At 48.4% G+C, this 24,269-nt stretch overlaps 1 protein-coding gene across 3 annotated transcripts; it reads right to left on the bottom strand.

Annotated features, from left to right (window-relative positions):
• Nucleotides 1-7,287: 7,287 nt before the first annotated feature.
• Nucleotides 7,288-23,067, bottom strand: LOC116953543 (cyclic AMP-responsive element-binding protein 3-like protein 4). 3 transcript variants are annotated; one of them, XM_032973836.2, is made up of 10 exons: nt 22,645-23,067; nt 20,315-20,526; nt 19,417-19,729; nt 17,587-17,720; nt 16,947-17,033; nt 14,985-15,091; nt 14,311-14,379; nt 12,633-12,717; nt 12,018-12,114; nt 7,288-10,570 (listed from the first exon to the last, which is right to left on the bottom strand). In XM_032973836.2, the coding sequence occupies exons 2-10, from the start codon at nt 20,453-20,455 to the stop codon at nt 10,200-10,202; spliced, it is 1,404 nt and encodes a 467-aa protein (XP_032829727.2). In that variant the 5' UTR covers nt 20,456-20,526; nt 22,645-23,067; the 3' UTR covers nt 7,288-10,199. The 3 variants fall into 3 exon arrangements, with proteins under 3 accessions (XP_032829727.2, XP_032829726.2, XP_032829728.2); XM_032973835.2 differs by having other exon boundaries at nt 20,315-20,532; XM_032973837.2 differs by lacking the exon at nt 20,315-20,526.
• Nucleotides 23,068-24,269: the final 1,202 nt, after the last annotated feature.

Here is a 24,269-nt window from a genome sequence, read left to right on the forward strand (position 1 = left end):
GTAGCCAACCGTGATAATCGGCCGTGTGTGGAAATGAGTTTTCAATTTAGATTCAAAAGTGCATAGCTGCCCGTGGCTTCCTTAACATCGGACGGAAGAGCGTTCCAGACGGCCGCGGAAACGCGTCTTGAAGCGCGCGACGCGGTGACCACCATATTTGTTCGATGGTTCGCCAAAAGCCGCTTAAAATCGAAGTTTAATGTCAAGAAACGCCGGATACCAGAATTAGAGGCTAATTCGCAAGAGTTGACGCGGGTCTCACTAAAATTGCAAAAAGCAATAAAGTACCGCACAGGGATGAAGCGAACAGAAATCAGTACAAAAATAACTTAATTACGAGGGAAATCGAAAATTTTGCACAAATATAAATCGGTGTTTAATAATACATTCCCTGGAGCGTGAGTCAGCTGGGGTATATATATATATTTAACGGATAATAGTACAAATACGATTAAATTACAGAAACATTAAACCTATATAGAGTGACTATTGCACTATTATGTAACCTGACAGGGACTCTATATGTCAAATCCAGGCCGTAATTATAATATATATTGGGGGACACACCCCCCACAAAATTCAAATATGCTCAAAATGTCCCCCCAATATATTGCTATAAAATAGATATCTGTTTATATGATTGTGGTTATGGTTGTACTTTATTAATCCCTAATCTCTGCCGTTACATACAATGAAACAAGAAAAGGTAAAACAGAAGAAAAAACAGAGCAATGTAAATACAATACACTATTAGACATTATTGTAAAAAATAAAGTCCATCCTATGTGTTAGTGAATTTATTAATATTTTAGGCAGGATATGGCAGGACCCCCAGACTCTCTGGAATATTTGCTCCCCCACCAATGTTGACTCCATGGCTACGGCCTTGTGGCAAATGTAACTGAAAGTGAGTGTATAAATAATGGACAGTTTAGCATCAAATTGTTATTTAGATGCGAGAGTAGCCGGAACATCGTTTTGAAGCGATGGCATTTCAAGTGGTTGGGGAATTAACAGAAAATTTGTGAATTTCGAGATTAAATATTGAGATGAATTAGCGAGATGAATTATAGCTAGTGTCGATTCTTGAGCTCAACGTCGGCCAAACCACGCCCAATCTCATCAAATCTCGGAAGCTAAGCAGGGATTTTGAACCTGGATAGTGCTGGGGGTTCTAGCTGGTAGAGGGAAGTGCAGCAAAATCCATGATTCCGCTGTACTGTACTGTACTATGCTCCCGCGTCTGCCCTCATCTGGCTTCACCAGCCCACCCCAACCAGCGTGGTGAAGTATGGGATATAACTACCCATGACCCGCAAACCATGCAAACCAAACCACGGACCGTACAGTCAACGACCGTGGTCTGCGCTCCTTCAACGGGAGAAGAACAAAACGGCACGAACTCTCTCGCTAGCCAGACTTCGACATTTTGTAAGTGGGAAATGTACTTATTTACCCGGGAAAGTTACACTTTGAGTCGTAGAGCACGTTTCCAGGAGGGTCCTGCCGCGTTGGGTTTTTTGTTTTGTTTTTGAAATTGTTTTCAGCCAATTAATGATGAGTCGCTTTGGTGATACAAGCGGGAGGAAACCGGAGCACACGGAGAGAACCCACGCGCGCAAGGGTGCAACGCTCCACTCCCCGAACAGATCTTCTCCTTCTTTCGTACGGATGCTGATGTAGATACACAGCAACAACTACCATTTCACATTCAGGTGGTCAAGCCAGACAACCGCGTCAGGAGTAGCGGAGTAGTGCATCATCGCTGTGATGTCTCCTTCGTATTTGTGGATCGTCGTACGGTGTGTTTTGGATGCCCAAAGTCGCACACTAACCGGAGAGTTTTTCATTTTTCATTCGTGCATCGGGTATCCGCGTCTGCCAATGTTTGTGCGAATGCGGTTTAGGGTGGACCCCGTGCTTCGTGGAAGGTCAAAACCAGGGGATCTTCTGCGTTGGCCCTTTCACAAGATTCATACAGATCGCGATTAGTCAACTTGCTGTACTGCATTCTCGTGGCGAGCCAGGGTTATGGCACCTCGACGCACACGGGAAGGGAGTTTCACGGCATTTGTGTGACCCACCAACTCCCGCTGCCTCCACAGTGCTGAATTACAGGCGTGAATAGCCCCCAACCTCCCGGCTCATGGCATTTAGCTCCTGCTGCCATACGCAAGTGTAGAATTGTAAACGTTATAGGACTGTAATTGGCCGAAAATTGTCGGGGTCAATTGGGGGGGGGGGTCACAAGACATCTGGACCACCCTGTACGGCAGCGTTCTTCATTCCAAGTCCCGCGGACCACTGGCGGCCCCTGGTGGCCTTTCGTGCCCCCCCCCCACACACAAAACACAAAGAGTGACAACACCGCCCCATCATCACCATCATCATCGGCCTGCTGTCAAACCCCCAAAGGTGTCTAATGGAGTGGAGGCCCTCGTGCAACGGACTACGTGGTATCGGCGAAAATGAGTGAAGAACGCTTCCTCTGCGGTGCTGAAACACCGGCGTTCCGGGCCAACAATGCGATTTGGCGGATCGGTGATTGCCTCGGCAGCAATTGCAGTTGCAATTTCGAGGCGTTAGATGTCGTAAGTCAACAAGCCGTGGTTCGAGGCGTCACCTCGCTCGCCGTGAGTCCTCACCCTGAGCCCCATCGTCCCATGGGCCAACCCCAACCAAGTGCCACCCCCTTCCCCCATACGCCCCGAGCTGGTGAGCAGGCAACAACAACAAAACTACTCAACCATAAGAGTTTTTTTGGGTTACATCGCGTAAATGTGTGTCGTTAAACCCGCCACCACCCGACACAGCCAATTCGTAAGGTTTGTCAATGCCAATTCGTGACGAGTACAGCACACCGGTGTGTTGGGGAGCAAAGCCACAACATTTACAATCTGAGTACGACGTTTCGCCAGTAATAACAACCAGCTTCATCAGGCGACAGCCAGATTTGTGGAAAAAATCCTCCTGTTTCGTTCCTTAAATAGAGTGGAAGATGTGATGGCATCACTTGTGAGCCGTTCTTGAGCGAAGTGTGTGTGTGGGGGGGGGTTAACGAATGCGTATAAATGACAATGTAGGTGTAGAGACTTTCTTTCGCTCCCTCCAGCCACTCTCGCGTCAGGCCTCGCAATGGCACGGGCGAGCGAGGGAGCAGCATCGACCGTGCGTGCGGAGTTTGGTCGCCGTGTGAACCCCTGGGGGTCAATCATCACCGTCGTCGCCTTCGTCATCCCAGGGCCTCTAGAGGTGGCTCCGAGTAGCGGGCACGGAGAGTGGCAGCGCGAGCGGACAAATAAACACACCACGGCGGTCATTTCAGACTTGAGTTCACGCGAGGTCACCTCGCGTGTCGTTGCTGTTGAAGCGGTGAACTCCACCACTGTTAGAACATTAGTGACACTTGTTTTTTGGTTGTTGTTGTTGTTTAATGCGGTAGGCACATTTTAAAGAGACGCAATCCAATTGTAATTAAGGGGGGGGGGGGGGGGGGACAGGGCTCGTACGACACGGTGTAAAAGGGAGGGCAAGCGAAGGCAACAATAAAACGTCGAACTCTTGAGGTCTGTGAGTCGGGCTTGACGTTGCCGCCCAAGTTGTTTACAAAGTTGCTGTCGACGCGGTTTTTTGTTTGTTGTTTAAACTTTCCGATGGCGATATCGCCGTTCGCATTCCGGCGTCAGGATGCCTGTGCCTCGTGACCTCTTTGTGTGTCTGCTGCCTCGTGGCCTCCTCTCCAAACTCAGTCAACGACGAGGCCTTTCAGGACATTCACTCTATGGGGAGCCTTTAACATTGAAGTCTATGGGAGCCTTTAACATTGAAGTCTATGGGAGCCTTTAACATTGAAGTCTATGGGAGCCTTTAACATTGACGTCTATGGGAGCCTTTAACATTGAAGTCTATGGGAGCCTTTAACATTGAAGTCTATGGGAGCCTTTAACATTGAAGTCTATGGGAGCCTTTAACATTGAAGTCTATGGGAGCCTTTAACATTGACGTCTATGGGAGCCTTTAACATTGAAGTCTATGGGAGCCTTTAACATTGAAGTCTATGGGAGCCTTTAACATTGAAGTCTATGGGAACCTTTAACAATGAAGTCTATGGGAGCCTTTAACATTGACGTCTATGGGAGCCTTTAACATTGAAGTCTATGGGAGCCTTTAACATTGAAGTCTATGGGAGCTTTTAACATTGAAGTCTATGGGAGCCTTTAACATTGAAGTCTATCGAACCTTTAAAATTGAAGTCTATGGGAGCCTTTAACATTGAAGTCTATGGGAGCCTTTAACATTGAAGTCTATGGGAGCCTTTAAAATTGAAGTCTATGGGAGCCTTTAACATTGACGTCTATGGGAGCCTTTAACATTGAAGTCTATGGGAGCCTTTAACATTGAAGTTTATGGGAGCTTTTAACATTGAAGTCTATGGGAGCCTTTAACATTTAAGTTTATGGGAGCTTTTAACATTGAAGTCTATGAGAGCCTTTAACATTGAAGTCTATGGGAGCCTTTAACATTGAAGTCTATGGGAGCCTTTAACATTGACGTCTATGGGACCCTTTAACATTGACGTCTATGGGATCCTTTAACATTGAAGTCTATGGGAGCTTTTAACATTGAAGTCTATGGGAGCCTTTAACATTGAAGTCTATCGAACCTTTAAAATTGAAGTCTATGGGAGCCTTTAACATTGAAGTCTATGGGAGCCTTTAACATTGAAGTCTATGGAGCCTTTTACATTGAAGTCTATGGGAGCCTTTAACATTGACGTATATGAGAGCCTTTAACATTGAAGTCTATGGGAGCCTTTAACATTGAAGTTCATGGGAGCTTTTGACATTGAAGTCTATGGGAGCCTTTAACATTTAAGTTTATGGGAGCTTTTAACATTGAAGTCTATGGGAGCCTTTAACATTGAAGTCTATGGGAGCCTTTAAAATTGAAGTCTATGGGAGCCTTTAACATTGAAGTCTATGGGAGCCTTTAACATTGAAGTCTATGGAGCCTTTAACATTGAAGTCTATGGGAGCCTTTGACATTGACGTCTATGGGAGCCTTTAACATTGAAGTCTATGGGAGCCTTTAACATTTAAGTTTATGGGAGCTTTTAACATTGAAGTCTATGGGAGCCTTTAACATTTAAGTTTATGGGAGCTTTTAACATTGAAGTCTATGGGAGCCTTTAACATTGAAGTCTATGGGAGCCTTTAAAATTGAAGTCTATGGGAGCCTTTAACATTTAATATTATGGGAGCTTTTAACATTGAAGTCTATGGGAGCCTTTAACATTGAAGTCTATGGAACCTTTAAAATTGAAGTCTATGGGAGCCTTTAACATTTAAGTTTATAGGAGCTTTTAACATTGAAGTCTATGGGAGCCTTTAACATTGAAGTCTATGGGAGTCTTTAACATTGAAATCTATGGGAGCCTTTAACATTTAAGTTAATGAGAGCTTTTAACATTGAAGTCTATGGGAGCCAATCTAGATTTGAAGTTTTCGTGGATGCAGGGATCCATACTCTTTGGTTCTTTCGGTAAAGTCACGTAGGTATAAAATAAAATAAATTAAATCACGACGTTTTGGGCGCAACACAAGCGTCCGTCATCAGGTGGGACAACCACAGCAAGAAACAATTGCTGAAGTGGGCAAAAGGGCTGCTGTGACAAGAGGCTATGTAGGTAAGAGAGGGGGGGAGGAGCCAGGGAGGAGAGATAGAGAGGGGGGAGGAGCCAGGGAGGAGAGATCGAGAGGGGGGAGGAGCCAGGGAGGAGAGATAGAGAGGGGGGAGGAGCAAGGGAGGAGAGATATAGAGGGGGGAGGAGCCAGGGAGGAGAGATAGAGAGGGGGGAGGAGCCAGGGAGGAGAGATCGAGAGGGGGGAGGAGCCAGGGAGGAGAGATAGAGAGGGGGGAGAAGCCAGGGAGGAGAGATAGAGAGGGGGGAGGAGCCAGGGAGGAGAGATAGAGAGGGGGGAGGAGCCAGGGAGGAGAGATAGAGAGGGGGGAGGAGCAAGGGAGGAGAGATAGAGAGGGGGGAGGAGCCTGGGAGGAGAGATAGAGAGGGGGGAGGAGCAAGGGAGGAGAGATAGAGAGGGGGGAGGAGCAAGGGAGGAGAGATAGAGAGGGGGGAGGAGCCAGGGAAGAGAGATAGAGAGGGGGGTGTGGGGTAGAGGGAGTGGAGCGCTGCGAGAGGGATTAGGAAACGAGCAAGACAGCGCCCCACTCCCCCCCCTCTCTATCTCTCCTCCCTGGCTCCTCCCCCCTCTCTTACCTACATAGCCTCTTGTCACAGTAGCCCTTTTGCCCACTTCAGCAATTGAAGCAATTGGCGGGACCCCGGGGTCCCATCACTGCCCCGTGGTGGGAAAAACCGCGTAGCGACACGAGTCTTGCCTTACCGACAACAAAACTAGTGGTCGATCGATTGGCCTCGTCGAGAGCTACTCGGGGCACTAAGTTTCGTAAAAAGTTGAAAAATTACATAGGCACGTTCAATTCACTGCCTGGGGGGCGGCGGGCTCGCCTTGGCAAAGAAGCCGAGGATCGACGGCTGACCGGAGCGGCGTCGTCGCCGCGCGCGACTGCGGCGGACGCCCCCCGGGGCTCGCGTTTGGCCGGTGGGGTGGCGCCCGTCGTGTCGATCGCCGCCTGCTGCTGGCGCTTGTTGGTGCGAGTCTGGGCGGGCGGCGCGTTGTTGTCGGGATCACGAGTGGGGCGGACCTTAGAAAAATAATAATTATTGACCTGATCTTTGCGGGACCCCGGGGTCCCGCCAAATTATTCAATTGTTTCTTGCTGTGGTTGTCCCACCTGATGACGAACGCTTGTGTTGCGCCCGAAACGTGGTGATTTAATTTATTTTATTTTATACCTACGTGACTTTACCGAAAGAACCAAAAAGTATATGGGAGCCTTTAACATTGAAGTCTATGGGAGCCTTTAACATTGAAATCTATGGGAGCCTTTAACATTGAAATCTATGGGAGCCTTTAACATTGAAGTCTATGGGAGCCTTTAACATTGAAGTCTACTAACCCCCCCCCCGCCCCCCTGGACTCCGAGCCCATCCCAGACCCCCATGCCCCCCTCTGGACACCCCCCACGAGAGCCCAGTTTAATCACAGGGGCGGGGCTAAAAGCTCACCCAAGTCACCTCGAATTGCATCACATCTACCGAAGTAAAATCAATATTCTCAAAAATATGCAATAAGGTTTTTTTTTCTTCCTTCTTCAAAATACCCAAAGAAAAGACTGCTTTCCAAACTCACACAGAACGCACAATAACAGGATTTCTTTTTGTTTTTAATGCGTACAACACACATACGCCTTCAGAATGCACGTCGCAATTAGAACTACATCGTTGAAAAAGATTTCGGCCTCCCCGATTATGTGAATTACAGTACCATCAGATGCCCACAAAAGCAAACGTAATGCAGTTAAGCTGAAACAGAAATGTAGTGTTCGACTTATAGTCCTGTGCTTTTGGGGTTGGTGGGGCAAGGCGCTAGTGGTCCCAGAGAGCTCAAATTCTGGCCAAGGTTCACATCAGTGACAAGTTGATTTTTTAAATGGTCCTGATCCACCTCTGACCCCCCCCCCCTTCCCCTTTCCTGTCTTCACGAACCCACACTGACCGGCGTGGTGAAGTATGCTCAAGCAACCACCCCCCACCCCCGCTATGGCCGGCAACCATCGAGCAGTGGATTGACAAACGTAATGTAAAAATTATTACAATTGACATTAAACACATTTAGAACACATTTGGAGTGTAAACCACCAAGGTCATATGTAAATGTTTATCAACAATACCATCCCCCCCCACCTCTATTACCAACAAATAAAGCTAGTGCAAAAAACAATCACTACTACACATCGTTAACCCTACACTGACGCCCCCCGTTTCTCCCCTCGCACAAGCGGATCGTGAATAGCGGTCGTGTGCTTACACGCCAGCTGTTGGCGCAGGACGCTGCCAACGCGACCGGGTCGGGATCGAACCCACGAGCTCCTGCATACCAGGCGAGGTAGTTAACATCTTCTAGCCACCGTGGTGCCCAATCCTGCCAATCCAGAAGCAACGGTTCCTTCTCAACGAATTCGCGGCTCCCCCGGCAAAGCGCTCACACTCATTGGGCCGTTGAGAAGCTCTCGCGCCCTAAACCCCGCAGTGCAGCAAGAGGCAAATGTCACTTCACGGCAAAGTGCCCCACGCTCATTGCAGTCAACAAATGGCGTGATATGGCCAACATTGATGTCGTTTGCTGACGAGCTGTAGCTCACAATAACAAGATGGCGCGATGGTTCTGAGATGGTTCCACGCTATGCGCCAGGAAAATGGCCATCCGAGTTTGATTCCCGGCCACGAATAAAATCGGTGGCAAGCGATGTCTGGGCCGGTTCTGGGCATCCCCAAAGTCAAAGCAGCCTCAGTGTGGTGTGTGAACAAATGCACTGGAGAGACAAAGGTAGCTGCTGGGCGTGGTACTGGCAACACCATACCCTCATTCACCCGCTATTTATGTACGAGTCTGTTTTGTCGTGCATGTGAATCTGTTTATGTGTGGCTATGCATGTCTACTTTGGGGAGTGGTTGTGTAGTGGTTAGAGCACTGTGCTAGGAACCCGGCGACCAGAGTTCGATACCTCCCCTAGGTCAACTCAACCATAAATTGAGTACCTGGTGAGGTGTATAAATATTAGCACTTTGGGAGACAAAGGTGGCCGGGTGTTGTACTGGCCACCCCCCACCCGCTCGTGTATCGTTTTGGCCTACGTAGGCGCTCGCCAAAAGTACTTTCCCCCCAATAGTTTAAGGCCACAGGGGGGATCTGTCCTAGTGAATGTGTCTGTTTACGTTTGTGTACACACCTCTGTGAAAAGGGTGCGGTTCACCGAACATTCGATGTCTCGTGACCTCATGTCAACGGAGCTTTTGTAAATCCACGTGGTTTCAAAGTGTACCGAGACGAGTACAAGGGCCACGTCGTTGCCGCTACTTAACGGCAAACGGGAGTTTGTTGCCGTGTGTATGTGCGCACACATTTTTACAGCATTTGGAACCAGAGAACGTTCTGCCTCCCTGGTCCCTATTATAACACGATAACGTGTTTATAAACGCTCTCAAAATCATTGCTAAAGTCTGACTCTCTCTCTCGATATGTTCCCATCATATTTAACGCAATGAGAGGTCACGTGAGCCCATTACACAAACAGTCAAAAAGTCAAGTGATGTCCTGTCGCTCTGAGCTTTGAGGGCATCAGTTCTCATCCTGTTTGTAGCCCTGAGTACAGTGTTCGAAGTTCCACATCTCCTGCATAGGACAACCACTGTTGACTTCCCCCACATTGCTATTTATTTTATCGATCCCGAGTCAACACCTCTCCCCCCACCCCGCCTGCCCCAACCAGGATGTGCACTCGCCGCATTCCGATTGCAAGTAACTCGCTCTTCCGCTGACCCATCTGGCCCGTCATTAATATACGATTCTCACTGGAATGATGCGAAGCGTGTAATGGGTTGACCTTACCCATGCAGCACACTGAAAGACTGCTACGACATTTACCACAATGATACAAGACGAAAATTATTCTTGCATCGAATCTCGGCGATGCAGCAAAACGCCACAAAGAAAGTTGTGACGTCCTGAATGTCACTATTGATACTCTGACTGTCCCATAGTACCTAAAGGCACGTATTGGCTTGATGATTGAAAGAATTATCCGTGGAATGTCAAAATATTTAACTTATTAAATTACAATAAAATATATTACACAGGTCTCTATGTTTTTTTGGTTATTGATTTCAGTGTCAGGAAACCCGCAGCGTCACAGCAGACAAATTCAGGAGCCATCCAGTCACCTATCTGGCCAGAAGTTTTCGAAATAAAAAGACAGGACTCCTCCTCCCCTCAACTCTCCCATGTCTCCCCTCCTCGTGTCATCCCTGTTCCTCTTCGGCCCCTTGTCTCTTATCATGGCTTCCGCTCTCTCGTTTCTCCCTTCTCTCCGTCTCTTCTTCTATCTCATCCTATCTACCCTCCCCTCTCCGTGTCTTCCTCTTTATCCTCGTGTCTCCAAACTCCTCCTTATGTCTTCCCTCTCATCCCCATGTCTTCTTCCTCCTCCTCCTCCTCCTCCCGCTCCTCATATCTCCCCGCTACTCCCCGTTGTTTTCTCTCCTCCCTCCAAGTCTCTCACATCTCGTCAGCGTGCGTCGACTTGACGTCAGCCACACTGCCCAGCGGAGCCTCCCCGTCTCCGACCGCACCACTGGGCACGCCAACCGGGCCTGGCGCCTCCGCAACGACATCTTTGGTGGCGGCCCCACAATTTGTGGCGTTTCCACAGCTCGCTTTCACCACGTCATCTACTGCTGCTGTTGCCGATGATGATGATGACTGCGATGGCCGATTTTCAGGGTTGCTGGGAGGGCCGGCGACGGCAATAGCTCGACTTCCTGGTGACCCTGCTGGCACGACCCCGTCAGGTTGCGACAGGTTAGGCTGCTCTGGCTCCAGGTTTTCTAGGGGAGATTCGATCCCCTTTAGTGCCCTGGACAGCACCGCTGCAATGCAGGGAGGGGAAAATCGTAAAATGACACTTCGGTATGGTAAAAAACACACGTGTGGCTCTTAATTCATTTGATGATCCTAAAAGTTTTAAGGAATTTATATCGTTATGCTGAGACCCTCGGATTACATCCAGGTGTCAGCTGCCAATGATAGAAATTAGTTTGCAGAGGCGTTTGTAATTCTGGGAAGTTGGATAGATTATATTTCATTGACAAAACCAAGTTGATTAACAATGGCTTTTAAGTGGAGTCATTACCAACGGGGCTGAGGCCACTTTACTCGATTCACTTGGAAACTCGGTTTTAACAACGGGGCAGCTGCCAACATCTGAACGCTGGGATCTCAGCACTGCGAGACGGTAATGCTTCATGGGAGTGCCGAAATGCGGAAGAACGCGCTTCCCAATCGTCAAACTTCTCACAAGTGACGGGGTCACGCAACGACGTGGAAGGGCCACTCCATCGGCCGCTGTTTATTTTGTGAACAAATAAGCGATGGTCTGCAGCCATTCTGTAAAATTTCATAGCAACCGTTCGGAATTTGACACCTGCAAAGACCCAGCGTCACCTTTATGCGACGGTGGCATCTGTTTATGTGAATGGCGCCATCATATCAGCAGCCTTGATCTCTCCGCTGCTACGCGAGTGCCCACCGCAAGCCATCGCCGCCTCTCACGGTCTCAGCGCGTGCAATAATCCCATCTGGGCAGCAGGTGGCATGGAATCCGATAACCGCAGAATCTAACGTGACCACAGGCCGACCCGTTATTGTTTTTCAAACGTCATTTACACAGCGGGCGTTTATATGACGCAAGCAAGAGCCCATTTCCATAAACCCATGTATTGGTCTCGCAATTCCGTGACCGCTCAATTGCAGACAGGCGTCAGGGTCGCTTAACAGGGTGCCATGTCCGCTTGTATGTTTACGTGTTTATTTTTAGTAGACTCTCGATTATCCGCGCCAATGACGGGGAGGACAGCCACGGATAATTCAAAATCGCGGATAACCCAAGACTATCTATTTTCCACGGATCTCTATGCTAAAAGCCACAATTATGCGTATAGTAACGGCCGACCGATCGATGCGTGCGCTCAGTGATAACCCTTTACTGCTCCCGCCCGGCAGAAGACTCCGCCCACTAAGTGGACGATAGCTGCAGAGCCGCGGCAATAAAAAAAAAATCAATCAAACTCTGCCCACTACCGTGCTGTAGGGGCGATCACGTGGATTTCGGATTAAGCGGAGCACATATTTTGCTCGGTTTAAAGCACGTGGCCTGTAATAACCATTTCCAAGAAAAACGATTATTACTTCGTGATTCAGGGAACCTCCATGAGTTGTTAGTTTATGTAAAAAAATCTCAGGTGCGCGGTTAAACCGGAAATCGGACAAACCGCACGCGGATAATCGGGAGTCTTCTACATGAGTGCAGCATCTCACCTCCCTCGGGTGTATAGAGCTCCTGGGTGGCGTTCTTCGACGAGCCGAAAGGGCTGTAGTTGGGGAAGACAAGGAGTGCGAAGCACAGCAGGAACACCTTCGCAACGAGGGGGGCGGGGGGGGGGGGCAAAAGACATTTGAAAAGCCGAACCAAGTGCTGTTAATAATTTTTTTTTTAATGGTGGCTCTCTCTCATGGCTGTGAGAGCGACGTTAACACCACCGCTAACAACGTACAGCGACTCCTCTACTTACGAACGATTTAGGTTCTAGAGGTCTGTTCGTACGTCGATTTGTTCATAAGTCCAACTTTACTCCTGTCGATTCCAAACATGTTGTACGGCATGTACACTAAACACGGGGAATGGCTTTAAAAGTTGTATAATCTCCTGTAGATGCCACTGGTACTTCACGTTCTGCAAATGTAGATGCCACCACTGCCATCTATTGCGCGGCGGTTGAACTTACGAGCCTCGGTCCAAACAGGCAACTGGACATACGGACAGGTTTGTTCGTATCTCTGAAAGTGCGTAAGTCGAATGTTTGTAAGTCGATGAGTCGCTGTACATGAGAATCGTGCATAAAATGTGGGAATATCGCGACGCGATTCGCTCACCATGACGCAGGTGCTCGTCTGCGCCGCTTTGCTGGACGTCTGCGTCACCATGGCCTGCAGCTTCTTCAGCTGCGTCACCAACGTTCTGGCACGCAAACGGGGCCACCGCCAATGACTCGCGCGCGCCCCGTACTTTTCGGCGCATTAACGTGCGATTGTGATTATTGTTCACGTGCGCGTTCAACCAGGAGAGCCTCAATGATGCTTCGTCACGTCCTGCCAAGTTTACACAGAGGGGATGATTTTGCTATGAGTTTTACCAATTGAGTAATGTGCAGTTCTTCTGTCGGCATCGGGATGTTTGATCAATACCAGTTACGTTGTGTTGGTTTCTTAAGCTATGGGAGGAAAACGGAAGAACCTAGAGTAACCCAATGCACAACAGGGGCAGAAGGTACAAACTCCAAAGACAAAGATCCCCCGTATAGCCTTAAGAGACTGTTGGGGCAAGTGCTGTTAGCGAGTACCTATGAAAGCCGATACACAAGGGAGTGGGTGGCCAACACCACACGTGATTGCCTTCGTCTCCCTAATGGCGAAGTTTACACATTACACCAGGTACTCATATGAGGCTGAGTTGACCTAGGGGAGGCCCAACACCGGTTCAAATAATCATCACTGGTCTTGGCCATGAGTGAGAATCAAACTCGGTTCGCCGGCTTCGTAGCGCAGTGCGCAAACCGCGACATTACCGCTCGCAACATACAAACTCCACGTAAAAAGGTGCTCGAGTTGGAATTGAACCCAGGTATTTGTTGCTCTGAGGCCAAGCGTTACCATTGCATCACCCTGCCACCTTTGGATGCTATTAGAGTTCTGGTAAAATGAGGTTCAACTGCCATTACGTTTCGATGCACTGTTGCCCTTATTGGCGAGTCTTGTTATTCGATGGTAAAATGAGGTTCAACTGCCATTAAGTTTCGATGCACTGTTGCCCTTATTTGCGAGTCTTGTTATTCGATGGCACAGACATTTATTTTGCGCTGCCTTGCTGTATTGCGTGAACACGTATGAGCATATTGGCAATCAACTGCTCGACGTAGGGGGATTATTTAATTGTATCTCACCACGCTGGTCAGGACGAGTTTGGCGAAGTCGTGCAGCGGACGTGAAAGCACAGAAGTAGAACACGATTGATTTTGCTACACCGCGCTGTGCCGCCCACAACGTAGCCCCACAGCCGCCTAAAGACAGCACGGTTGGTTACGTACGGTGCTAAAGAAGTTCAACATACGGACATACGATAGCTGCTTTATGCACGTGGCCGCACGTGCAAGCACTATCAAAGGCTTATAAACCTGCTTACCTTTCAAGATCTGATGCAATCGAGGCAGTGGATTGTACATCGTAAAGCATATTAATTCACTGATACAGCATTTCGGAGATTGCTGACTTACCCTCTCAATCCAGCGCCCTAAGTTCTATTCTCAGCCACCGCCGCCAGTTTGCTATCAATAGCAGTCCCGGGCCCAAATCCCCCTGCCAACCCACGCTGACCAACGCGGTGAGGTATGGTCAAACAATCCCCCCATGACCGCCGCCCAACTGTGGACAGACACGGGGCTGTAGGTAATGCTCGTAAAATAAGTTCCGCCGCCCCCACCCCCCCCCCCGGCAGTATCACAATGCTTTAAGTGAGTGAGCGGGAGTTTGCAAGAGCCAAAGAAAAAAACCTCACATGTTCTGTGCCTCCAGCTGATCCACTTTCCTCTTGAGCTCCTCGTTCTGAGTGCTGCAGGCCGCCACCCTGCACGCCACGATCACCGCCTCACAGTGAAAGCCACGCAGGCCAGGGGTGGGGAAACGTCGCTCGGGTGCGGGGACGCATCGACAGCCTCCCACCTGTCCCCACCACGGACGGGCCGCGGAGGTCGCGTGGAGAACTCAGCGGAGGTTGACGTCACGTTCGCAAACGTTAACGCGAGCAACGACTGCGTCTCAAAATTTGCGAAACTCAAGATTCTCTGCGGATCTCCGCCGCGTTTCCCGCTTGTGCCCCGTGTTGTTTACACGCAGCGTCCGACGTTTCGCTCTGTGCGGTGGCAGCTGTCTTCACGCGCTGCACGCCGAGCGGAATGTTGGATATCGTGCCGAGCGACGCACGACACAGCCCGAAAGCACATCGGAGAGCTGTGCAGCAGCGCCTAACGCAGATCGGATTCTGTGTTCCGTGCCGTAATTAATGTTCTTACCGTGGAAATTAACATGCGTCTTGTTGGGTAAACAATCTATTGTCTGCATATGCGCGCGCGCACACGCAGGCACACAGTTGGGGGAGGGGTGGGGAGGTTGCTCGTTCTCCTCTGCTGCCTCCCGTAATCTGGGCCGCACGATGCGCGCGGAACCACGCACCTCCCTTCCAGCCCGTCCACATACTCCTTCTTCCGTTTCCGGCTCTCCTGCGCCGACTGCTTGTTCCGGATTTTCCTGCGAACTTTCTTGAGCATGCGCTCTTCCGCCTGTTGGCAGGAGCGGAGGAATTCACTCATTTATCTGTTCATTCATTCGCTCTTTTGTACACCAATGGGTTAGTGCTGTGCCTATGGCCAATTCACACCGAATGCATCGAATCTCGACAGGCTTCAGAAGAATCATAATGCACATTGTAAACACTGCAGAGGCTCAGAAAGCCAGACTAAGGCATGTTTAGATTAATTATGATTTAATATTAATGTCCGAAGCTTAGAGGCAGACAAACGCACCTTAAGGATTCATAGAGTTCAGTGTTAATGCCTGGGGCTCGGGCAGTCAGACTAAGAAACATTTCAGTGTAGAGAGACTGTGGTTTGAGGAAGTATGGTTGTCTGTGTATCGTTGTCTGTGTATAGATATATCAATGTATCTGTGGCTAGCTATGAATGTATCTGTATACAGTATACTCTCGATTATCCGTGTATGGTTTTGTCCAATTTGCAGATGAACCGTGCGCCTGAGATTTTGAGATCAATGAATAACTCATGGATTTTTCCCTTAAGCCCAAATGAATCATCTAAAAACAGTAATACATTGTTATTCTTGGAAATGTTTATTACAAGTCACGTGCTTAAAATGAATCCGAAATCCACGTGATCGCCTCTACAGTACAGTAGTTGCAAATCTTTACAACATTATGCGGAGTTTGATTGATGTTGATTGGCGTGGCTCCGCTGCTATCAACTTTGCAGGCTGAGTCTTCTGCTGTGCGGGAGCAGGAAAGTGTCATCACCGAGCACGCGCATCGATCGGTGGATCGTGAGTGTTCGTTATAAATAGAAAGAGGATCAATCAAAATCATCATTTTGAGTGATTTATCCGATCGTTTCTTTTGGGAGTTTTAATTTACAAAACTGCGTGATGGCAGAGAAACGTAAGCATAATTGATACCTATATTAGTGTTTTTTTGGCAAAGAGATGCACGGAAAATGGATATTTCTATTATTATTTATTATGCCTCTGTACAATTTCCATTCTGCTGTAATGTGCACTGACGCCTATTTTTTTGAGGGAGATATTGGCACGCAAAATAAAGACTGATTGATGCTTGCAAAACATGGAGACCTTGAAAGGAACACGTGTGCCGGTTTGAAACAATCAGGCTGACCTGCCTACGATCCATCCTGGGTTTAACCAGACTGGATTTTATGAGCCCACAGATCCTTGATATATCTGGACACAGTCCCATCATCGAGCTCCTCTGGCAGCTGAGGCTGCGTTGGCTGGGTCATGTAGCCCACATGCCCAACCACTGCATGCCCAAGCAGGGGCTAGAGATGAGATGGTCTAATGTGGTAAAGAGAAATGTGCAGCTGATTGTAATTGCCGATGACTGGTACGAGTGGTGTCAAAATCGTCCTCTGTGGAGGAGGCTCGTGAAGGACGCTGCGTGGAAATTGGAGGTAGTCGGCCTCCAACAAATTGCTGACTCGCCCTCCTGGACATCTGCGAAAAAGAGCTTCATAGCTCATCAGATCCCTCCAGGAAAAATGGAAAGATTCTGATTCTGAACAACAACGGAGGGCAGAGTGACGACCTCAACAAGGAGCAGAGCGCTGGGTGGCTAAAAGGCACCAAGTTTGGCACAGTGTGGACACAGGTGGTGCATCTGCCAGTCATGTCAGTCAACATATGGCACCTGGGTCTGTTCCGTGACCTGTCAGCGAGTCTTGGACACTTCACGTGGCCTCAAAATGCACCAACCTCGGCATAAGCGCCGTGGTGACATCACCACCACAGTGGCGAACGGTGGTTGTTGTTGTGTGTAGCTTCTAAATATATAGTATGTGTGTACATGTGCCTGTGTGTAGTAAAGGCATAAGGTGCTTAGTTGCAATGTACCTTTGTAAGTGGCAGGTGGGAGGGTAGTGACAATCCCTCTTGCTCCAGCAGCTTTCTCTCCTCTTCAGACAGAGTAATCTCTGGGAACTTGAGCACATAGCAATACACTCAAGGTCAAGAAGTCATCGAGGCCAAGGCTGCTGATGCCCTTCCACCTTCTACCAGCAGTTGCAGTGCAGTTGGCACATGACCTCCAATATCTGCCCTAACACTATGGCACAATCTGCTCTCATGTCTTCTCTCTTCCCCTTGGTCGCCAAACTCATGGAGACCTCTTAAATGCCAGCGGTGATCAACACTCCCCCCCCATCCTGCACACGTGTCCTACCCAGTGCAAACACATTTTTGCCTAATAATATCTATTAATCATAACGCTTTGCCTCCCAAGTTCTCATCCGGACTTGCGCAATTTCAAGTGTCAGACAAAAATTTAATATGACGAGTTTGGGTTTTTGTGCGCAGTCACCGCTTGGTCACTGAGCTGAGACCATCAACTCGCAGCACTTTGAGAGCCCGGCTTAATCGACGTGCGGCTGAAACTCGGGGACTAAAATCGAGGATCTCAATGGTGGCGGCTAAGTCCTCTGACCTATGCACCCCATCGCCCCCCAGCTGAGGACACAATTTAATCACTGCCTACCAGATTGCCAGTGTCGCGGTACGAGTACTGGCTGGCGGACAGCATGGTGCTCTCCACTTTGATTCCGCCGGCCAGCGCTGCCATGGGATTGTCGGCGAACGTGGAGATGCCGGCCATGTGGGAGTTCCACTCGTCTGCAATGAAGGGTGAACGGGCAGAGAGAGAGAGAGATGCACGAGGTCACGGTGCCGGGAAATAACATGCACGTGCATCCCAGGCACTGAAGACGCATCCGTGATGTCAATCCGTATGTACGTTTATCCGGCTCGAAATGCGAATTACTTTTTACGTAAATATTAATTACATACGAGTATTATGAGACCTCCTTTGCCAGAAACAAGATATAGGAATAGGTTTTACCCTTTTAACTGGCACAAAAACTGACACCTTTATTCAAGGCATCATGTTTGCAATAACCACAACACAAGCAGTCAAAATGCAAACAAAAAAGACAACTCTGATAATAATATACACTGTCCTTGAATTTGATTGGTCCACACCCGAGACAGCTTTTCTTAGAGCCTAGTCTCCATTGGTGTTGGACCAGAAGACGCCAAAAGGCGTACAACTCAAAAACAGCGCACTATCAGAGTATTGAGGGCTCGGGGTGAGCATTAACATTATGAGACCTCCTTTGCCAGAAACAAGATATAGGAATAGGTTTTACCCTTTTAACTGGCACAAAAACTGACACCTTTATTCAAGGCATCATGTTTGCAATAACCACAACACAAGCAGTTTTTGTGCCAGTTAAAAGGGTAAAACCTATTCCTATATCTTGTTTCTGGCAAAGGAGGTCTCATAATGTTAATGCTCACCCCGAGCCCTCAATACTCTGATAGTGCGCTGTTTTTGAGTTGTACGCCTTTTGGCGTCTTCTGGTCCAACACCAATGGAGACTAGGCTCTAAGAAAAGCTGTCTCGGGTGTGGACCAATCAAATTCAAGGACAGTGTATATTATTATCAGAGTTGTCTTTTTTGTTTGCATTTTGACTGCTTGTGTTGTGGTTATTGCAAACATGATGCCTTGAATAAAGGTGTCAGTTTTTGTGCCAGTTAAAAGGGTAAAACCTATTCCTATATCTTGTTTCTGGCAAAGGAGGTCTCATAATGTTAATGCTCACCCCGAGCCCTCAATACTCTGATAGTGCGCTGTTTTTGAGTTGTACGCCTTTTGGCGTCTTCTGGTCCAACACCAATGGAGACTAGGCTCTAAGAAAAGCTGTCTCGGGTGTGGACCAATCAAATTCAAGGACAGTGTATATTATTATCAGAGTTGTCTTTTTTGTTTGCATTTTGACTGCTTGTGTTGTGGTTATTGCAAACATGATGCCTTGAATAAAGGTGTCAGTTTTTGTGCCAGTTAAAAGGGTAAAACCTATTCCTACATACGAGTAGGTAACAATTCATCCCCGATACAGTCAGGACTTCAATAAACGTTCACGGTTTGAGGTCAGATTCGATTCAAGAATGTACTCTTTTTTGTTGTGCCTTGTGTAATGGCTAGCAAACTAGACTTGAAATCCAGAGGTCGCCGGTTGAATTTGATCTCCTGGCGCAGAAAATAATACAATGGTCAAGTTTCTCAAATCCCAACGTCGCTATCCATCAAGAAAAATAAATTGGACAGACCCAGATAGTCGATCGACAGGTTGCGTGTGGTGAGGAAGAGTAGGCCAAGTAACTTCTAGAGAGGGCCCTCTAGAGCTCCCCCTCGTGGAAACCTTCCTCCAGCAGTGGCATGAGCAAACTATTGCAGGGCTGCACTTTTACCAGCGATGACTTTAAATCGACTTCACTGACTGATCGTCCCAGCCCTGCGAACTCACCGTACTCAATGGAGATGATGTCCATGTCTGACGACGGAGCCACGGCCTTCACCCCATCCAACCCCACGCTCAGTACGTAGCACACGTCCCGGGCACCGCTGCCCACTGCTGCCCTGCTGCCCTCGGCGATCATGGGGGCCAGGCCCTCGCCGAGGGCGACCCCTGGGCCCGGCACGGCCGATTCGTCCGAGATGCCGCTGTCGTCGCTGCCCATGGGTGACAAGCCGCCGTCATCTCGTGGGGACATGGAGCGCGCCTGGTTGGGGTCGACGATGTGGGAGAGGAGGTCCTCCGACTCGCTGTCTTCCATGGCCTGGGAAGGCAGATGTGGTTATTTTGCGGTAAGTATTTGCATTTACAGCGCACTTAAATTCCCAACTAAAAGCACCTTACATCACACCTGATCTCAACCACATTCGATCCGCACCTCCGATTAGCACGGTTGGCTAGGTACGGCGCCAAAGAAGTTCACCGAACATAAAACCACTGAAAATTATTCAATTGCGAAAACCACATGCATGTATGTTGATCCTGTTTCGCACCGTACGTAGCCAACCGTGCTAATCGGCATTAGTCTGCCACGAGGGCAACATCATGCCCTAGCGGCAGACGAATGCCCACTTATAGGGCAATCGCCTTACGCTGCACAGGGGAAGCTGTCATCCGGAGGTCCCCCTTGTCCAAAACTGCAGATGGTTAGTGGATTGACTGAGATGAGATGTGACGGAAGGCGATTTGCGTTGCTGAGGAATTTAAGCAAGTACATTTAAGCGAGCGCCCTCCAAATGCAAATCCTCATCCTTCCTGTAGTCTAGCCACAGGGACAAAACAGTGACAGCCGACAGTTCATATCCAATCAGCTCCCTAATGCATTGAAGGAAAAGGACATTTTGCTCACGTGATTGATGCCCCAAATGTCTCCCGATTCCTCAGAGCCGATGAAGGCATCCCCCATAAGTATCCCAGAATGCCCTGTGTCACGTGACCCATCCGGGCAGTCGAGCAGCAGTTCCAGGAGCTCTGCGCTGCCCAGCTCCATGCTCACGCTGTTTCTGCTGCTGCTGCTGTCACTGCGTCTGCTGTTGTTGTGGCCAGTTTCTGCTGCCACCACTGTTGCTGCCCACACACATACATGACACACGGGTATGGCCCATCACACAGTGAGCATGGCAGTCAAATGCTGTGATATAGATACATGTTGACAGTCACATGCTAAATGACAAAGTAATCTACCACGGTAAAGTCGCATGCCGTGGAGAGGTTAGATGCCGTACTACAGGAGTCACATGATACGATAAAGCCAAGCGTTGATGGATATGATGTATGTAATGTGAGCATAAGTATGTAATGTGAGCATATTAACAGCAGTGGTGCTGATTAGCAAGATGACCTATGAACCTGGTCACCTGAGTTCGATTCCTGGCCATATTTAACATGAGTGATCTTTCACCAACCCACACTGAGCAGCATGAAGTGCAGTTACAATGATATCTGGCTTTACCATAGCACGTGGCTATACGGTATGTCATTTACCATGGCAGTCACTACGGAGAAATGTGCAACTACGAGAGTCAACGTTATGGTAAAGCTACGTGTTGATAGCCTCGTGCAATATATGGCAAGGTCATTCACCATGGTGAAGACACGTGCTGTGGGTAGGTATCTTGATTTGGTAAGAATGAAATGGCGTAACTACCGCTATTGTAACGTTAACAGAATGGTTAAGTCACATTAACGATGCCAAACGCATATTAACACAGCAGAACTTCGTTGTGTGCATTCGTCGAGCTAAAAACGCGTTTTTATTTCATCAGCCGATTGGCTTTTCATATCTGCATTATCCAGCAACGTGTAATTATTAAGCCACAAAACTCTGGAAACAATTTAAGACATTCCTGGGGTGCATCAGCAGTGAGGGCTTGTTAAAACAGACGCTGCTGCTGCTTTGCTGGATGTTATTGGCAAGAGCACTCCGCCGTTCTTATGTGACTTTGTAGTGCTATGTTACGTGATAGAATCTGTACGGTAATGCACCACGCACAACACACTGACAGTGGGTCCTCGTCGCTGTCAACCCCTTCAGAGTCCTACCGCATTGCAGACCAATTCAGACCTTATTGGGTCACCCTGTGCCCTTCTAAATCTCAACGTTCACCCCACAAAGTCCCACCACAAGTGAGAAACACAAACACATAGACAAACATTATTATTAGTTTTGCCCGCAGTGAAACGTCTGCACGCCGTATGTACCTTACAACTTAACATTTATTTATTTTTTACCCCGTACGAGAAGAACAGGGCGTGAAACCGCATGGGTTGACGCGGTTACTACTGCTGCTGCTACCACGTCCCATCACCAACCACGCGAACTTTTACCGTGCGGTCGAACCAGGAAAGCAATTCGTTGCAAATACTCTCAGCGTAACAGCAACACTCGAAAGTGACTGTGAAATGTGTGAGTGTGAATGTGTGTCGGTGTCAGGGTGGGGAGCGGTGGTGCAGCGGTTAGCGCTACGCTGCGCTACGAACTTGGCGCCCCGGGTTCGATTCCCGCTCACGGCCAACACCGTCGGTGACGATTATCTAAACCGGTCCCGGGCCTCCCCTAGGTCGACTCAGCCTCAAATGAGTACCTGATGCGGTGTGTGTAGTAAACATCGCCACTGGGGAGACAAAGGCGGCCGGGCGTGGTGTTGGCCAGCCACCCACCTCGTGTGCCGTGCCGGCCTTCACAGGGTGCTGCTATTCGCTAACAGCACTTGCCCCTACAGTGTGTTACAGGCTACACGGGGGAGCTTTGTCTTTGTAGGTGTCAGGCCCTCCTCATCCAGCAGTGGACGGCTTTAAGCGATCGCATCGACGATCGCGCAGTCGGCTCTCGAGCGAAAGACGTTTTTCAAAAAACATTAACAAACTATTAAAAAAACGTTTGTAACGATTTAAAAACAACAACAACAAAAAACTTCGTAACAACAAAAAGAAACCCCCCGGGGAATCGTCCCGAGTGAGAGGAGGCGCCGCGGGGCGAGTTGGGGAGCTGTCGCCACGTCCGCAAAACGGCGGCCCGCGCTACGCGGTGGGCGACGATGCAAGTTGGTCGGCGCAGCGATAAGCAAAGACGACTCTCAAAAGTGACGACAATTTAAAGAGAACAACAACAACAACAGCAACAACAACAACACCCCCCCCTCCCCCAAGCGGATTGAGATCGCTCGGCACGAGACTTACCCACTCGCTCCTGGCCTCAGATCTCATGGACTGTTGTGGGTGATGTTGGTGGTGTTGTTGGTGATGTTGTAGGTGGTGATGTTGGTGGTGTTGTTGTTGGTGGTTTTGTTGTTGGTGGTGTTGGTGATGTTGGTGGTGATGTTGGTGGTGGTGTTGGTGGTGATGTTGTTGATGTTGTAGGTGATGTTGGTGGTGTTGTTTTTGTTGGTGATGTTGTAGGTGGTGATGTTGGTGGTGTTGTTGTTGGTGGTGTTGTTGTTGGTGGTGATGTTGTTGGTAGTGTTGTTGTTAGTGATGTTGTTGGTGGTGTTGTTGTTAGTGATGTTATTGTAGGTGGTGATGTTGTTAGTGATGTTATTGTAGGTGATGTTGTTAGTGATGTTATTGTAGGTGGTGATGTTGTTAGTGATGTTATTGTAGGTGGTGATGTTGTTAGTGATGTTGTTGTTGGTGATGTTGTTAGTGATGTTATTGTAGGTCGTGGTGTTGTTAGTGATGTTATTGTAGGTGGTGATGTTGTTAGTGATGTTGTTGTTGGTGTTGTTAGTGATGTTATTGTAGGTGTTGTTGTTGTTAGTGATGTTATTGTAGGTGTTGTTGTTAGTGATGTTATTGTTGTTGTTAGTGATGTTATTGTAGGTGTTGTTGTTAGTGATGTTATTGTAGGTGGTGATGTTGTTGTTAGATCCAATGTCAGCGAGAGTCGGAGCCGTGCCCGGGGCTTCCGGGTACAACCTGGCAGATTTGACGTCACATCTGGGGGGGTGGGGGGGGTTGAACCAACGGGCGGCCATGTTGCTAAGGGGATGGCGTTCACATTTCAAGGCAGTCCCCGGGTTACGGAAGGGGTTACGTTCCACGGAACGATCCGTAACCCGAATTTTCCGTATGTCTGAACCAAAAATTACCACACCCCCTCCCCCCGACATCAAGATAAAATCCCATAGCCGGAAATAGTTGCGCCTGCCGTACACGATTACTAGTTTATCTTTTCTCTGGGTACTATGTTGCGCTATCGTCCGTTTTGTATCGCTACCTCTATCCTTTGCCTGCACATACGCTCTGCCCTTCCTACGATTCTTTCATTTCATCGAATATCTACCCTAACACTACCGACAATTAAACTAATGGAACATATACTGTATCCAATTGTTTATGAATACCACGAAACATTTAATATTAGTTAACGGAAAGCAGTCACTTCCGAATGTTTGTTTACTGCGCATTAGGCAAGTCCTAGACTTTAGGCTAGGCCTTGCCTTACGCCTCATTCCGCGATATTCATCCGCAAACTCACCGCGTGCTGAGAAATTGGGTTACAGTGTTGTTTGAAATAAACTTTTTGACCTCTTTGGTTCTTTCGGTAAAGTCACGTAGAATGAGAATAAATAAATAAAATAATAAAACAATTAAATTCTCACGACGTTTCGGCCACAACACAAGTAGCCGTCCTCAGGTGAAGAAACAGGACTGTCCAGAATATTTGTGTGTCCCCCCCAATATAAATTATAATTACGGCCTTGCTTTGTTGTCCTTCCCCCCCCCCCCCCACACCTCTGCTTAGCACGGTTCGTTGAATACGGTACGAAAGAAGTTTAACATGCTGTAGATACATAAATACAAAT

The sequence above is a fragment of the Petromyzon marinus genome, chromosome 52 (genome assembly GCF_048934315.1).
Source record: "Petromyzon marinus isolate PM22_M1 ecotype Great Lakes invasive population chromosome 52, UKy_Petmar_22M1.pri1.0, whole genome shotgun sequence".
Classification (NCBI taxonomy): domain Eukaryota; kingdom Metazoa; phylum Chordata; class Hyperoartia; order Petromyzontiformes; family Petromyzontidae; genus Petromyzon; species Petromyzon marinus.

Excerpts from the sequence above, each read along its gene's own strand:
- LOC116953543 (XM_032973836.2), bottom strand. The coding sequence starts at position 20,455 with ATGGAGCTGGGCAGCGCAGAGCTCCTGGAACTGCTGCTCGACTGCCCG. Across the intron at positions 14,380-14,984 it reads GTGGACGGGCTGGAAGGGAG|GGTGGCGGCCTGCAGCACTC; the intron begins GTGCGTGGTTCC and ends CGTGGCGTGCAG. Across the intron at positions 10,571-12,017 it reads GCTCTATACACCCGAGGGAG|CGGTGCTGTCCAGGGCACTA; the intron begins GTGAGATGCTGC and ends CCTGCATTGCAG.